This window comes from Primulina huaijiensis, chromosome 17 (genome assembly GCF_012295235.1).
Source record: "Primulina huaijiensis isolate GDHJ02 chromosome 17, ASM1229523v2, whole genome shotgun sequence".
Taxonomy (NCBI): domain Eukaryota; kingdom Viridiplantae; phylum Streptophyta; class Magnoliopsida; order Lamiales; family Gesneriaceae; genus Primulina; species Primulina huaijiensis.
In genome coordinates, this window is record NC_133322.1 from 14,150,575 (window position 1) to 14,167,620 (window position 17,046).

The 17,046-nt window shown below is 35.8% G+C and overlaps 1 protein-coding gene across 1 annotated transcript; it reads right to left on the reverse strand.

Annotated features, from left to right (window-relative positions):
* Positions 1-7,544: 7,544 nt before the first annotated feature.
* On the reverse strand, positions 7,545-10,116 carry LOC140962672 (plant intracellular Ras-group-related LRR protein 6-like). Its single transcript, XM_073421624.1, has 3 exons — positions 9,729-10,116; positions 9,000-9,169; positions 7,545-8,436 (listed from the first exon to the last, which is right to left on the reverse strand). The coding sequence occupies exons 1-3, from the start codon at positions 9,948-9,950 to the stop codon at positions 7,764-7,766; spliced, it is 1,065 nt and encodes a 354-aa protein (XP_073277725.1). The 5' UTR covers positions 9,951-10,116; the 3' UTR covers positions 7,545-7,763.
* Between the last annotated feature and the right edge of the window lie 6,930 nt (positions 10,117-17,046).

Genomic DNA, 17,046 nt, shown 5'->3' on the forward strand with positions numbered 1-17,046 from the left:
TCTAGCCTTGCGAAGATCCTCCATCATGCATACGTTATTTCCACGAGTTTGTCATTTTTATCTTTCACTGTTTTAATTTCTGCTTCTTTTTCCTGGGGATATCTTTGGAATTCGGTTATAATGCTTTGAGGATCCATTTTTGTTTCCTATAAAGATAAAAACATTTTTATTAAAATACTCATCAATTTTCTTAAATATTCAATAATTTAAAGATAATAAAATTTTTATAAGTTGTTACACTTAATACTTTTCCAATCATATTTTTATTACAACCATAATACCAATCTAGTCTAGTATATTTTATCTCCGTCGCCGCTATCGCTGTCGTCGCCGACCACCTCCATTGGTGCTTTCTATTCTTCTTCCATGTTTTCTACTACCAGATGCAAGTAGTTATTATGATCCTGAAGCCTATCTATGGTGTTGTGGAGCTTGGAAATGTATCGTTCTTGCTTGGTGTTGAACTCTTCTTGATGCTGACGAGCCCGAGTAGCACGTCCTCTCTCTGTCTCTACTCTCTCTAGCAAATCCCTGTTCAGTGAAGCCAAACGCGCAATGGGAGCTGAATCAGTAGGTATCTGAAGAAGTTGGCTCTCAACCAAGTCCAGATGGTGAGTGAGTCGATGTACGTCTGTCTCGAGTATGTTCCTAATCTCGCTAAGCTCCCGTTTCTCTATCTTCTCCCTAGCCAGTTGCGCCTTCAAAGTCGCAATCTCCCTAGCTTGATAATCTATTGTGAGCTGGCGCATACGAAGGGCAGCCTGAGCACGAGTACTTGGAGCAGCCATTTCCTAGGATCAAATCGAGGTAAAATATCAGAACAGTATTGAAACGTCTGCCCTTTTTATTGCTTAAAAGTGCTAGAAAATTTTTTTTTTCCACTCAATTTTTGGCCATGACATTTAACACATGAATAAAATATTTTCCCCGCTAAAATAAAACCTCAACCACTAGTATTTCAAAAATCAATGAGATAGTCATAAAAATGAAATCGTCGCATGTTTTACCAAACCTAAAAAGCAATAAATTTGAAAAGTATAGCCCATACTAAACCTCTCAAAAATCTCTCAAAAGCATAAATAAATAGTCTTAAAATCTTTAACATAAATCATGATTCATAAATCGTAAATTCGGAAAAGTAGAAGCGCTGGTCATCGGGTTGTGTGCGCCTTCAGTCCAGTCAAATCATCCGTCAAGACCTCCCTCAACCTCACCTGCATCCATCACACCTATTAAGTCTAAAGACTTAACACACCATAATCTTTATAACAAATAATACATATAAAACCACATGCAACAGTGAAAATACTTTTACGTAAAACTAACTTTTCATGAAGATGCATAATCTTTAAACACGAACATTGTCGTAAACATTTTCATGACATGTATAACGTAAACTTTAACTTTTTCCTTTTTTCCTAAACATGACATAACATAAAACATTTTTCATGATCATAAACATTTTTCTTTTTTCCTTTTCCTTTTCCTTTTCCTTTTCGTTTTTCTTTTCGTTGAATTCAGATCGTTAATTGTGACTTTCGTCATCATGACAAAAACCTCAAAAGTCGATGGATCCATCTACATGAAACCGCAGTACTGGGCGACGGGGGACACTAGCAACACTCTCACCGGTCAACTGGGCCCTGGCCTATCCTCTTTCGAATAGAAATACGATCGTCAGGGTTCTCTCTGGGGCCTTTTCCCATAAATGGGCTCCCTCTGGAGTCTTTTCTCCTCATGATATTCTCATTCTTACCGTTACCACATACCGTTACCACATATTCGTAATGATGAAAATACGATCGTCGGGCTCCCACTGGGACCGTCACCCTCACGATATCTCCAACATTATCGAATTAGTCACAATTACTTCACTTCCTTCAACGTTTACATTCTCATCACTTTATAAAATCATGCATAACATAACATTTTTGTTTTGAAACCAAGCATGCATTATGTATTTTAAATGTCAACCTTAAACATAAAAATCCATGGACATTTAAAAATTATAATTTAATCATGAACATTTCTTAAACATTTAAAAATAATCATAATATCATAAAAACAGCATTTATGGCACTGCCATGACGTTTACTAATTTTTGGTGTAAAAAGACCGTTTTACCCAAGGACTTGATATTTTACGTTTTTGACTTTTTTCTTGATTTCTTTACTCTAACATGTCCCAAATAATTATTTAAGTCTACTTGAATTTTTCCATAATTTTATTTAGCATATCTCGAGGACTTTTAGTTTATTCTCTAAATACGACGTATTACTGCGTTTTAATCCCGAATTAAACCAAACCTTAATATAAAATTCCCAAATTTAAAACTTAGACTTATAATAATTATTTAAGCTTAAATACAATTTTCCATAATTTTATAAAGTCTAAAACTAGGCGTTTCAATTAACTCGTTAATTAGCGTTTCATGCTGCGATTAAATCCCGAATAAATCCAAAACTCATTATTTTGATACCAAATTTTTAACATAACATTTTTAAGATTTATTCTACCCTTCCAAGTCATGAGCCACCCCCGTAGACCCATGGATTCAATTTTAGTCTAATTAAATTCGAAATTGACACCTTATCGAACACACCGAGCCATCTCCTAATTTACTCGAGCCACGCCCGAACCACCTTGAGCCAAAACCTAGCCAACCCTCCTAGGCACCCTAATGATCAAGCCCAGACCAAAGAACAAGCACCTAGCTCGCTCAAACCCACCTTCAACTTGACCCCAATTTCTGCATGTTTTGAGAGTGAGTCTCCTAGCTTTTGTAGAACTCCTAACCCAACTAGGGCACTTCTAGCTGAGCCACCACAGAGCCCACACAACCCTCACCATCCCTGAACCATGCCCAGACCCAGCCAAGACCAGCCCCGAGCCCCTAACCCACGCACAAAGCTCTGCACCAAGACAGCAGCCTGCACGCTATGGAGTTCCCTCACGCTTTGCTCATTCTTCTCGAGCCAGCACCGAGCCCAGCCACTCCAGCCCCTGACCCAGCGCTTTCCCATCATCCTTAGACCCTAAGGACCTAGCCTAGCCCAGCCCAAGCCCTCTGGTCGAGCCCCTTAACCATCTGCGTGAGCTACTGAACCTGCGCTCCCCTACATGGCTTCCTCACGTCTTCTTGAACCAGCAGCCAACCGAGCCGCAACAGCCCCTGCCCAGGCCCTTAAGCACCCTCCTAGGACCCTAAAGAGTTGACCTAACCTAGCTCAGAGCCCCCAGGCCGAGCCTCTTAACCCTGAACCTGCTGAACACCTGTGCATCCCCTTAATCCCTCTCGGGTCAGGACTCCTCCCCAGCCCTGGTCTCGAGTCCTAGCATTGCTAGGACTCTCTCCCTAACTCATACCTGACCCTAGCCCAGCCCTGGTCCCAGCCGAACCAAGCCATGCTAATCTTTACCCAAAAACGTGCCACATCTTCACCAAAACAGAAAATTGGTTCCAGCTTGTTTGTTCCTTGTTTGCTGCGATTTTGTGTGTGTTCTAGGCCTTTAAATTTCATGAAAATCATCCTTAACCAAGTCCTAATCATAGCAGCCCCTTATACAATATAAAAACATGATTTTGGGAAGCAAAAACACAAGTTTAAGACACCTATGAATGTAGTTACGAAAATTCCATCTTGTGTGCCATGTTTTTCATGCAAAACAATTTTAAATAATTACTATGGTGTGAAAGATGAGAAAAGGAAGAAATATGGCGTGCCTTTATGTTTTAAACGCACGAATAACGTTGACGACGAAGAACGAAGAACGACGACGATGGCTTGAAAACTCTATCAAACTTGATGCTTATTCCTTGCTATTTTGGAACACTTCTCTTGAAATTGATGTGAGTGTGTCATCTGTTAGAGTGGGGTGAAGAGTTTGAAAGTGTAGGGGAAAGTGGGCGTGTGTTATGAAAAGGGTTTGGGTGGGTTTTGAATATGAAATACATAATTAAGTTACTAATTAAGCTTAGGCCCATTAGGTAGATTAATTAGGCCCATTAGTGCTTAATTAGAATTTAATTAAAATAATAAAAATAATTTTGGCCGGTTAATAAAGTTTGTGAATTTATTAGCCGGGTTGCCAAAACGTTCGTATTTTTGTTAAAAATCCAACACCGATAAATTTTACGTCCCGGCGTATAAAATCACCCCAAAGCTCTTATTTTCAAAAAATAATAAAAAGCATCACCCATATTTTAAATAATTAAAAATAATTATTTAATAAAAACATTTTACGTTTTTCAGCCTTCGGTCTCCGTTCCTCGATTGCAACTCGAATAACCTTTAAAAATACAGTTTTAATGTAACCATGTAGAAAATATAATTTAAACATGCAAATATGCACAACATAATTAATTTATGCAATTAAAACCTTTAATTAAAATACAGGAGAATTTAATAATTGCATGCATGTGGTTCGCGTGGACTTTTCGAATTTTCGGGCGTTACAAGTATAAAGGATGGAAAGGAACAAAAATGGAAACAAAGTTGTCGTGGAAATTTCGATACTAGGAGTTTGCATAACGATTGAAGGGATAGATTTTTGAGCTTCTCAAGAAATTTAGGGCAGAATGAAAATCAGATTCAGATTGGGATGCACTAATAGGGATGCACTACGCTTTAACTTTCGTAAAATTTTGTCTGTCAAAATCCCAGCGGGATTATGAACCTGCCGGCTCTGATACCACTTAAATGTCACGCCCCGAGACCGAAGCGTCGGTGACATCCGGAATTGTTTAACAATTACTTGAAAACAATTAAGCCTCGTAGCAAATGGCCAAAAACCAGTAACATTGTCTTTACAATGACAACCGAAGAAAAATTACATGAGAGTTTGCGGAAACTAAACAAAAGGAAAGGTAAAAATCGTGATTCTTGATCTCGTCAATCGATCACCATCCCCAGAAAGCTTCTTGTTCTTCCTCATTCAGTTGCTCTTCATTCTTATCTGAAAGTTATAAGGGGTGAGTGTTTTGGGAAACACTAAGCAAATGGGGGTCGATCGATTTCCAACGATACATATAGAACTTAATCTTTAAAGCATTTCTTTAACAAACTTTCAAAACTTATTACTTTTGACTTATCATAACAGAATCGAATCAAATATGAGACAAAAATTATCAAACAAATCAGAGCAGTTCAGAAGAAAATAAGAACAAACACAATACTGTTGCGCGTCTCATTTATATGGTCAAATTTTCTCCAATATGTTAGTCCTTTAAGGGGTGAGGCCAAAACACAGTTTTATACCCACTGATGGGGGCCAGAGAGAACACAGTTTGATACCCACTGATGGGGGCTAGAACATAGTTTTATACGCACTGATGGGGGCCAGACAGAACACAGTTTTATGCCCACTGATGGGGGCCAGAAAGAATTACAATTATTGTTCCATTTCAAATCGATTTGTAACAGTGTATCACAGAATTCAGATTTATCAATCAGAACTTATCAAAATCTTGAACGAATATAGCGGAATCAAAGAATATCGAAAACTAGAACGAACAAACCAGAAAGAGCATATCATCGATTGAAATTTTAAAAAGAACAGACTGTGTTTTTCAAAAAAGAAGACATACTTTCACGCATGTCATGATATATTATACAAAGTTTAAAATTACAAATAAAGTACGTAACAAAAACTCACTTACTCTTCTCAAAGTTACGGTTTGAAATGTGCAGAACTTGGTTGAACGAAACTTGCTGAACTTTGCCCGAGTGATGACCGAACCTGGACAGGATCTTCACGACAGTATCGACAACGGATTACAACATTGAAAGGCCAGAGCAACTCCTCCTTCTTCCTTCTTGTTTGCGTCGGCCGAGAGGTTGAACTTGGAGGGGAAAAGAGCCGAAATTTTTATAGCGTTTTGGGTGTGGTTTCTTCAACACCTTGAGGTCGTATTTATAGGAAAAATATGGCTTTTCAACACCTCATGGCCGAAATCTTGAGCTCCATGAAGTTCCATCAATGTGGTCAAGGCTATTCCAAGCATCAAAGGTTACCTTGGTTTACTAACGAGTCCATTCTTGCACAATAAATTGGTCCAAGCCTCTTAACTCTTCCCTTAGCTCCATTTCTTGGTTAACTCAATGGTCATCTCTTGCATAATAAGTTTGTCCAAACCTTTAGCTCCTTTAGTTCCTTCCTTAGTTAACTCAATGGTCATAAATATGTCCAATCCTTTAGCTCTTCTCCTAGCTCCATTGTTGGTTCTTTTAGGACAAACATGGTTGAGCTTGATTGAGCTAAAAGATTGGGTCTTTGAGCTGGGGGGGTTTACCTCTCCGATGACAACTCTTTGATTGATGCGGTTTTGTATAACATAGCTTCCCGTTGAGCTAATCCCCGAGCTTCGGAGCTACTTCTTTGAGTCAAGTTAGCTGAAAATTTAAGTTTATATTTGAGTTTTATAGTTATGATTAAAGTTTTGAGCTTAGTTTAAGCTTAGTTTCGAGTTTTTATTTCTTACATGATTTGCTTCGGATATTCCGGGTTCTCACAATTGCGATAGAGAAGTTTGAAAGCATCAAGATGAAGGCCCGTGAGTCTATGTAGGAATTTTATGAAAAAGTGAGTAGCATTATAATCGAATTGCCTGCTCTTTCGCTCTTGGTAAAGAAAATGGCAACCGAGAAATAGTTTTGAAAGTAATTAGGGTACTCTCAAGAAAATGAGATGTCAAAATAATGGCTATGCGAGAGTCGAAAGATCTTAACAAGCTTGGACTGCATGATCTATTCACAGATCTTAAAGCGTATGAATTTGAATATTTGGAATCGAGAACAGATGGTGAATTGATTGCCAAACTGACCAAGGCTCTTATTGCGACATTCATTGATCAATCCATATCGAAAGAGAAGTCAGCCAAGCAGCTGAGTAACTATGCGATGTCATTATTCGTTGTAATGTCAGCATTTTAGATTTCATGTCAGCTTTTTCCTCCAATGTCACGTCAGCATATTTTAGTGTTACATCAGTAATTAGACCAAAATAATCGAAAATTAGAAGTTAGAGTACTAAAACCAAACTTAAAAAACTTAGTTGACATAAACCCAAAATTGAACATGTTATTGGAACAAAAAAAAATCATTTTCCCTGATATATAATACTAATTTTTTTGAAATATCTAATATATAATAATATTGGATATATAAAATTATATGTGCTTTTCGGATTATTCTATGCTACACCTGGAGTGTTTCTTCTCCTCTGATATGGTCAAATGTTAGCTCTTGGATCATCAACATAAATTTTAACTTCCATAAAAATGTGAAGGATCCACATGATCTAATGATATTGAAATATGAGAAGAAACATTCCCGATGTAACATAGACTAAATCCGGGATTTCCTTTCAAAAAGTAAATTATGTGTGGTTCCTACATAAAATACATAAAAATTTATACATATATTCGACTATATATGCTATATAATAAACATTAACGTAATATAGGTGTGACATAGCTCATATCATGATCATAATAATGGTATCTAGCGATTTGCTCTTAGATAAAATTAACGAACACTCCAAGATTGGTTAATTTATGAAATAAATAATCAAAATCTCCAACAAATCTCGTTTCGTAAATTCCGTGCGCACAAATATTTGGTTCTTACAGGCACTTGGAATTCGTTCGTAGTACTCACACTGTACATGAGCAACTTATTTTACATAAATAACACGGAAAACAATCATCTTCGAAACCTTCGAAGGTTGCAAATTCATGACATACACATGCAAACCTAAGAAATTCATCTCGAAAAATACGACTTAGGCGAGAAGAGTCGTCTGGGAGAAAACATCCCCATGTATCTAGGCGAAGCGAGTCCATCAATGGACCTATAATTAGGCATGATGTACCCTTGTCTGTCCACATCCCTTACGTTCACGCCGTTGAAAGTAGTACACTTTCCCAACCTTCCGAACCATCCTTTCTTCTTCGGAGAAGTTTTGCCCGACCCGTTGATCTTATCGCATAAATACTGCTTCACAACGTGTAACCCTTGCTCAAAAACCTCTACTGGGGGCGACACCAATGGATTACCTTCAACGCTTAGTTTTTGGAGCTTCTTTAGACAACCTATGGACTCGGGTAAGGCCGTTATCTTGTTGTAGCTAACGTCTAATTCGACTAAAGACAGTAGAAGGCCTATGGAGTATGGAATATCTGACAAGTATTGAAAGTTTTGGCTAACGTTGAGGACTTGTAGATTAATCAGGTTTTCGAGGTCTTGTGGGAGCGAACGCAGACAGTTGAGACGTGCGTCGAGGACTCGAAGATTGGTTAAATGGGATGCGGAGTGAGGGAGGAATATAAGCTTGTTGGAGTTGACAGAGAGTCTTTGAAGGTTGAGTAGTTCGAATCCTATGGTGTCGGGCAGTTGGCTCAACTTGTTGAAGTTTGCATTCAACTCTTCAAGAGATCTGCAAATTTTATATCAAATTATGTGTATATAATTAATATAAACTCGAGAGGGATATAATGATCTATACTATTACTGTGAGCGTTTTAAATATAGAGATATTATTCATAAAGTTAATTTTATGAATAATGCTAAAGGTACAACTAATATATCGTTACAGCGATATTTACAGCCATTATATCGCGAGATTCTGTATTCAATATATAGTAAGATTTTGAAAATTGAATTTTTGCAATGAATTTTTTGTGTTGTAAAAATTAATGTATAAATATGGATGTACATGTAGCATCACTCTAATTTTGTGTATCCTATGTACAAATATGGTCATTTATGTTGTACGAATCCGATGTGACGCTTACGTATGATGTAAACTTCCAGATGAATAGGAAGGAAGCTTGATCGGAATGAATCATAATTTTTCTAATCTAACATTGAAAAAAATTGAAAGATACGAGATTAAAGATGAAATTTGTGAACATAAATGACCAAAATCACAAATAGACTAAATTATATGACCAAAATACAGTTTTCTTTGAATTAAAAGTAGGATATCACATGACAAACCTGCAATTCTCTATAGTTCTGGGAAGTGATTGAAGAAGATTGCCCGATACATTCAAATTCTTTAGCTTTGACAAACATCCGATCGAATTTGGAAGGAATTTGATCTGATTCGAGTGCACGTCTAATACGACGACATTCAGCAGTCTTGCTATCAAAGATTCTGGAATACTCTGTCAAAATGGAAAAAAATTATAAAATTAATTAAATTAAATCCCCAAGTTGAATATAAATATATATAAATTTCTCAACTATTTGTTAAAAGCTGAAACATTTCAAAGATTTTCACCAATATTTGACTTATGATATATTATAGATTGGCATGTCGATCATTTGATACATCAAGATATATATGAATTTATATGTGAAATCCCGATATATACATCGAATAAAAACAAAACAAAATTACAATTTTTTAAATATTACATAAATATTTACTCCAAACAAACTAATATTGCAAATACATGTAAATGTAACATGTAATCTTCAATCAAATATGATTCACTACTCGTGTTTACGAGTGGAGATATCCTATGTAATTTGACGAATATCAGTGCAAGGATTCTATAACCATGGAAACACATATCTGGACGACCTAATTCCCTTTATTTTCAATCATTTTTTCTAAAAAAAAATGAAATTAAAATATAAAAAAATATTTCAACAAAGTTTTCACACTAGACAAAGAAAACCCAAAAAATTTTTAAAAAAAAAAATAGAAAAGAAAAGAACCTGGAGATTGTTATTGGAGATGTCTAATTTGCAGATGGCAGCCAAATTAATGGTGGGATTAATCGGAATAGAGTCCAAATTCATCCCTCTCAAGTCCACTATTTCAAGCTTATCCATGGCTTCATCTTCTTCCTCCTTCACCGTTATCTGATTCCTTCTGTTCATCTTTCTGCCATTCCTCGTCTCAAACCTCATCTGCTGCTGCTGCTCTTCACACATCATCTCTACACAGTTTTCACACACAAACACACACTCCAATCTGTATGAATATATGTGTGCCTAGAGCTATATATATATATAGAGAGAGGGAGAGAGGAATGGATAAGATACGTTCATGAAGAAGAAAGTGGAGATCGAGGACGTGTGTACGGAAGAAAAGGGAGGCGAGTGGGGACGACGAATGGGAAAGTACAAGTTTTCCGTGTACTGCTTCGTATTAACGTTACCATCTCCAAAAAGGTCAACCCCTTCGGTTTTCTCTGCTGGCCGCCAGCTTGCACGAGAAAACCGCTCGTCTTCCCATTTATTATTCAAACAATTATTAATAATATCAATATTGTTTTTTTTTTTCCTTTAATTTTTATTCATTTATTTATTTTTTAATTTTAGTTCGATCCAGCTAATATAGTGAATTAAGTATTCACTTCACGCAAAAGGATTCGTTTCCGTAAAATGGTTTAAATAAGATATGATAACAATGTCACCATTCCGGGCGGAGCCAGGATTCAAAATTACCTGGGGCTGACTCCGTCCTATACTGTGTTTAATAAAATAAATAGTTAACTGATAAAAAGTTATTTGGGTTGAAATCGATATTTTGTTCATCCTATATTGAATTCAAAAACCAAAATTCCAATTAAACAAATCAATTTTTCAAATTAATTCAGCTCAATCAGTTATTTGGGTTGAAATCGATATTTTGTTCACCCTAGATTGAATTGATATATGACCTTATCTTAATTCCAAAACGGATTTTTCAAATTTTTTACTATTAAGAATCATTGCGGTCAAGAGCGAAAGTCAGTTTACATCATTTTTTTAAAACCAACGGTAAAAAAAAAAAAAACCAATGCATAGATTTGGATATTGACAAACATCAAAGAATAATATGAACATTAATAGAAAACAAAACACTTGATACATCATTTAAGTCATTATTCACAAAATTCAAATAATTGATAAATAATATAATATCACATACTATGATTCACATTGAAAATTTGCACAATTTCTCAAAATCATTACTTTATTTTTCTCAAAATCAATTTTTATAAACATACACTAGTTCATATTAAAAAAAATTAAAATTCTATAAAATTTTAATATTAATATAAATTAAATAAAGATATAATAAAATATATAGTAACTACATAGTTATATTATCATATTAGCTCAATTTAATATATTTGTGTATTATTGTAAATATAGTCTAAAAATGTATTTGGAACTGAAATCTAATTTTAAAAATCAACTTACATTAAGTCACTACTACAAAAAAAGCAAAAGATAACGGTTAAAAACCGTTGTTGTAGGTCAAATAAAATCGTTGTTAAAAGCACTGTGGTTAAAGGGTGTGCTCAAAGACAACGGTGAAAAACCGTTGTCGTAGACGTCTAAAGACGACGGTGAAAAACCGTTGTCGTAAATATATAAAACTGTTGTTAAATATCTTGTGGTTAAAGCATTCGCTAAAAGACAACGGGTTTGAATGGAAGTGGTAGGTACAATTTGCGACGGTTTTAAAACAACCGTCGCAAATTAATTCACGACGGACATCATCGTGAACCGGTTTTAAAACAACTGTCGCAAATTAATTCGCGACGGACATCATCGTGAACCGTCGCTAAAATTAGCGACGGTCGTAATTAAAACGGTCGCTAATCAGCGATGGTTAAATACACCGTCGCTAATTTTAGCGACGGTATTTTTTAAACCTCGCCGCTAATTTTAGCGACGGGTCTGTATGTTTTCCGTCGCTAATTTTTTCAGCAAAATTAAAAAAAAATTCACTTTTAATATTTTAATAAATATACAAAAAACTCACAATCTAATATGCTAATTATATTCTTGATTTACCATCGAAAATACTATATTCTTGATTTTAAAAATTTATTAAACTTTGAAGAGAAAATCGAAACTAAAATTGTGTAAGAGAGAAAAATTTTAACTGTTGTGAAGTGGTATGGTAGAAAATGGACCGAGGGTGGGGATATTTATAGACAGTTTGCGACAATTTTGACTTAATCCGTCGCATACAGCGACGGTTATTTTTCTAACTGTCGCCGATTTAAAATTAGCGACGCTTTTACAAGAACCGTCGCTATATTTAGCAACGGTTATCAATAACCGTCGCTAAATATAGCGACAGTTAAGTACAAACGGTCGCTAATTATATATTGGCGACGGTATTACCACAACTGTCGCTAAAATTAGCGACGGTTATAAGAAAACCGACGCTAATTTTAGCGACACTTTTTACAAAACCGTCGCTGTTTTTACATGGTCGACGGTTTTGCTTAAAACCGTCGCTAAAATTTACGACGGTTATACTTAAACCGTCGCAAAATTTAAATTAGTCGCTAATTTTAGCGACAGATTTTACTTAAACGATCGCAAAATGTAATTTCGAAAACAAATTTATAGAAAAAACAGTTGAAAGACAACGGTTGTTTATAAACCGTTGTCGTAGCTTGAAGAAAAACGCTAATAGACAACAGTTTAAAAACCGTTGCCGCAGTCCAAAAAAAAAAACGTTCATAGACAACGGTTTTTAAAAACCGTTGTCGTAGCCAAAAAAAAAACGCTCATAGACAACGTTTTTTAAAAACCGTTGTCGTAGCCCAAAAAAACGCTCATAGACAACGGTTTTTAAAAATCGTTGTTCTAGATATATCAAGGACAACGGTTTTAAAGAAACTGTTGTCTTTGAACGGATTTTTTTAGGCTACGACAACGGTTTTTGTTAAACCGTTGTTAAAGGTAGAAAGACAACGATTTTAATAAAAACTGTGCCTTTGATGTGTTGTTAAAAATTATTTTTCTTGTAGTGAGTTTTTCAACCTTTTGAGCAAAATGCGAGAAAAAGTCAAATTTGATTATAGGTATATGTAGAAGGCCATTTTAAAAACTTCTTCATAGATATTTTTTTTTTCCGAATTTGCGTCAATAAAGTAAATCTAAAAAAAAACTGAAAAACAAAAAAAAAATTTGTAAAATTTGGGTGGGGCTGGAGCCCACCCTAACCCAAGGGTGGCCCCGCCCCTGACCATTCCCAAAACTGAGTGTGTTCATCTTCTAGCAGTTTTGTCTCAATCTCATTCTTATCTTATCTTAGGAAAGAAGATGATTGGTCTGAGACATGTTTGACAAATCTCAGGATCCGTCTGCCAAGAAAAATCGGTACGTATGAGTGCTTGAATAATTATATATTACTATATAAAAAAAATGTTTATACCATTTCTCAAATAGGAATAATAATTTTATGCAGTCAAATTGATTTTTTTATCATTGCATTCAATATCTTGGTTGAAGAGATCTATTACTAATAAAAATAATAGAAAAAAATATATTTAAAAATCATATATTATTTTATCTACAAAAAATAAATATTTTTTAAAAAGTAAAAATTCTCTTCACTTATAAAATGAATGAACTTTGATTAAAAATTTTAATTATTTTTTAGAACATATTAAAAAATATTTATAGTAAAGTTCTGATTAAAATAAATAATAATAATAATAATATCAATTCACAGATATCAATATATCAAAATTCACGATGATACGCTTCACTAAAAGTTGAAAAAATAATAATATATAATTTTTCTATATTTTATTCAATATTTTAGAGAGTATACATAATTAAAATATAAAATTAATACAAAATCTAAAATTATAACCGAAATTAAATGAAATGATATAATAAATGTAGACATTTAAATGTATTTCATATTTTCAATAGAAATCATATTCAAATTTGAATTTTAAATAGAAATCGAATGGACTTCATATTTAATTATGTATTTATTTAATAATATTTAATATATTATGCAAATACTTAAATGGTATTGTTTAGCCCAAATCTTGGAAGTACATTAAAAATAAGAAGCCTGCAAAATGTGGAGAGGTCCAATGGACGAGCTCAAAAAGGTGTCAGTTAAAGACCACGATGGAGGAGGTGATCCACGACGCATCATGGACGATCGTGGAATATGGCGGGAACTGCTCTACGGAGTGCAACAAAAAACAGAAAGAAGAATCAGAATGAGGACACGACAAAAATCAACACAAAATCTATAGTAAAGCTCTGCAGAATTCTCTCAATTCTATGTCTGTTTATTTCAATTTCCAGCAGTCAAGTTTCTTGAATTTTTTACATATTTTTTCAACTTTCTTGTAAAAATGTCGTTCATGTTGATAACAACGTGGTTAAATTTGATGTTGTTCATGGATTTTCTATATAATTTCATCACATTCCTCAGTTTATACTTTTTCGTTTTGAAGCCATACTGAGGGAATTAGAACTAACGGTCGAATCGAGACACACAATCATTATATATTTGATACGATCACGTGCCTGGCACGTCCCGAAATTTTCGTGATAAACAAATTGGCACGCACTGTGGGACCGCAATGCCTCCAAAGAGTACTGAGAAACATGAAGGAATTCCTCCATCACAGAGGAAGGGCCATCGTTCACAGGAAGAAGAGACCGATGCTGATGGAAGATCAGTGGAACGACTGGTACACAAGTTCGAAGAAGAGGCTGTGAGGAAAGGAGTTTCATTTTCTGGTGAAGAGGGACTTCCAACAAATATTATGTTGTCCATGGAGAAAAATATTCATGGTGATCTCAACGAAATGACCAAAGCCTTTACTGCTGTTATGATGGACTTTATGGCAGAAGTAAGGGAATGGAAGAAGTCTTCGAATGAGGAGAAAAAGTCACCAGAAGTGGGTGAACCCAAAGAAAATGAAACTAATCTGCGTGAAGACCAAGGCCAGGGGTCGGGAAGTTCTCAAGCAGGTGGAAACTGCCTCTTGGAGTAATCTCCGACTCTGGGGTCTGTTAGAGAAGAAAAGTATACTCTTCCACAAAGGAAGGAAGATGAATTGGGGCCGAAACACCAAAGTTACAGCAGTGGTAAACAAGTAAATGATAATATGTTCGATGTGACTTCTCCTAGCATGCATCCAGGGATGTATGGTGATGGGGAAATGCATGTGTTCAGTTCCCAGTTCGGGGAATAACACAGTAGGGGGAAAATTATTCCCCATACCCATTACGCCAAACTTCAGTCTTGGACTTCAAGACTGTAAGTGATGTTGTCCAAGAGTTGGATGGCCCAGGGGTGAGGCCAATCAACCGACCAGAGTTTCACAAGCCATACCCCGAAGTTGTTGATCGTGAAAACTCTTATCCACAAGACTATCGCATTCCAAACTTTACTTTATACTCGATGGAAGATGGCCAATCTAGTGTGGAACATGTGGCAGGTTTACGATACAGTGTGGTGAACTAGCAAATTTGGATAACTTTTCCAACTACAAGCTACGTTTGTTTCCCAATTCATTGACTAGCACTGCATTTACTTGGTACGCCACACTGCCTTGAAATTCTATTATGACTTGACATGACATAGAACGCTAGTTCCATACACAGTTTTTTTAGAACATTACCTGAGATTAGTATAGTGGAATTGTCGAGAGTGGTCCAGATGTCGGGAGAATCTGCTAATGATTTCATATGCAAATTCAAAAGAGTGAGGATTAGGTGCAGAGTTTTCTTTCCGGAATCAGAATATGTGAAAATGGCGCAACGAGGACTTGATTTTGAGCTGAGAAAGAAATTTCAAGGGATGGAATTCCACGATTTTTATGAGCTTGCTGCCAAAGTATCAGAGTATGAGGAATTATTGCGTGAGGAAAGTCACAAAAGGAAGTCTACTGTTGGCTCTTACTTCCAAGAAGTTGAAGAAGTCACCTTGGCAGAAGTGGCAAGTTCTGGATTGCGTACAATCCCGTTATTAAAGCGCAAAAATGAAGAGTTTCCCAGAAAAAATGCTTCTCCAGTTCAAATGCCTTATACCTTTGTTGCATCAAAGATGGAATTTTTTTTGATCATTTGCTGAAGGAAAAATTCACAACCTTCCCCGAGATCATAAAGTACCAACCAGATAAGAGATCAAGGAAAGAGACTACTGTAAGTATCATAATTCCTTCAACCATAATACTAATGTTTGTTGGGCTTTTAAAATGTTCTGCAAGAGAGAATCAACAAGGGAATCCTGAGATTCTCTGAGAAAAAAGAGACAATGATAGTGGATGAAGACCTTTTTACACCTGTAGCTAACGTGAATGTGAATAATACCGACTTGCGATTTCTAATCAATGAGAAGAGGAATGTAGTTGGAAACAGATCCTTCCGGCCAAGAGTTACTATAAAGAAGTGTTGGGTACTCAGTAAGATGATATTTGATGTCAAAGGCTGAAGAATAGAAACTTTTCACGAAAGAGATCATCATTACAGCAAGGGGAATATGTCGTACAGAAGGGGGAATGGGAGGTATGATGGGAAATCCATGGCCAAGAGGCCGGTGAACTCTTACCTTGAGGGAAGCTCGTCTACTAAAATCAGGAATGGTGAAAGAAAATATAACCAGCAGTCATCCCAAGAGATACTTCAGGGGTCTCCATTCCCGAATGATCATAAAAAATATGAAAGGAATTCCTTTTTTGTTGTTCCTCCGATGGTAACTCCCAACAGACAATGGAGACGTGTGGAACATCCAAAGTTTCCAACGCCGCTTTCTCGAACCCAAAAAAGAGAAAAAGCTACGGGGCGAAGATTGAAAGTGGAAGAATCATTTAAAAAGAAGAAGAAGTTCGACAGGAAGGCTACTGAAGATAAAGAAGAGGAAGGTGATGACTTGCTATCGGAGGAAGATAGTAACGTCGTCAAGAAAGCTAACTTCAAGGTAGGGCATATTCTTGTCTCATTTGAGTGTGCCACAAGCTCATTAATGTTACCAGATGAGTTCAAAGACAAAAGAATGTTTGGGTCTGGTGGCTTTATGGGAAATGAAATTGCTACAGATTCCGTCCAGATTAATGTTTCGAAAGATTGTGTTGGAGTTCTTGTTGATTAAGAGAAAAGAGTGGTTATGAAGAAGCCTACCAATGAAATGACTAGTCATATCAAACCACTTTATATCATGGCGCATGTTAATGGAAAACATGTGTCTAGAATATTGATAGATAATGGATCTGCTGTCAATATTCTACCCCACATAATTCTGCAGAAGTTGGGGAAAGGTGTG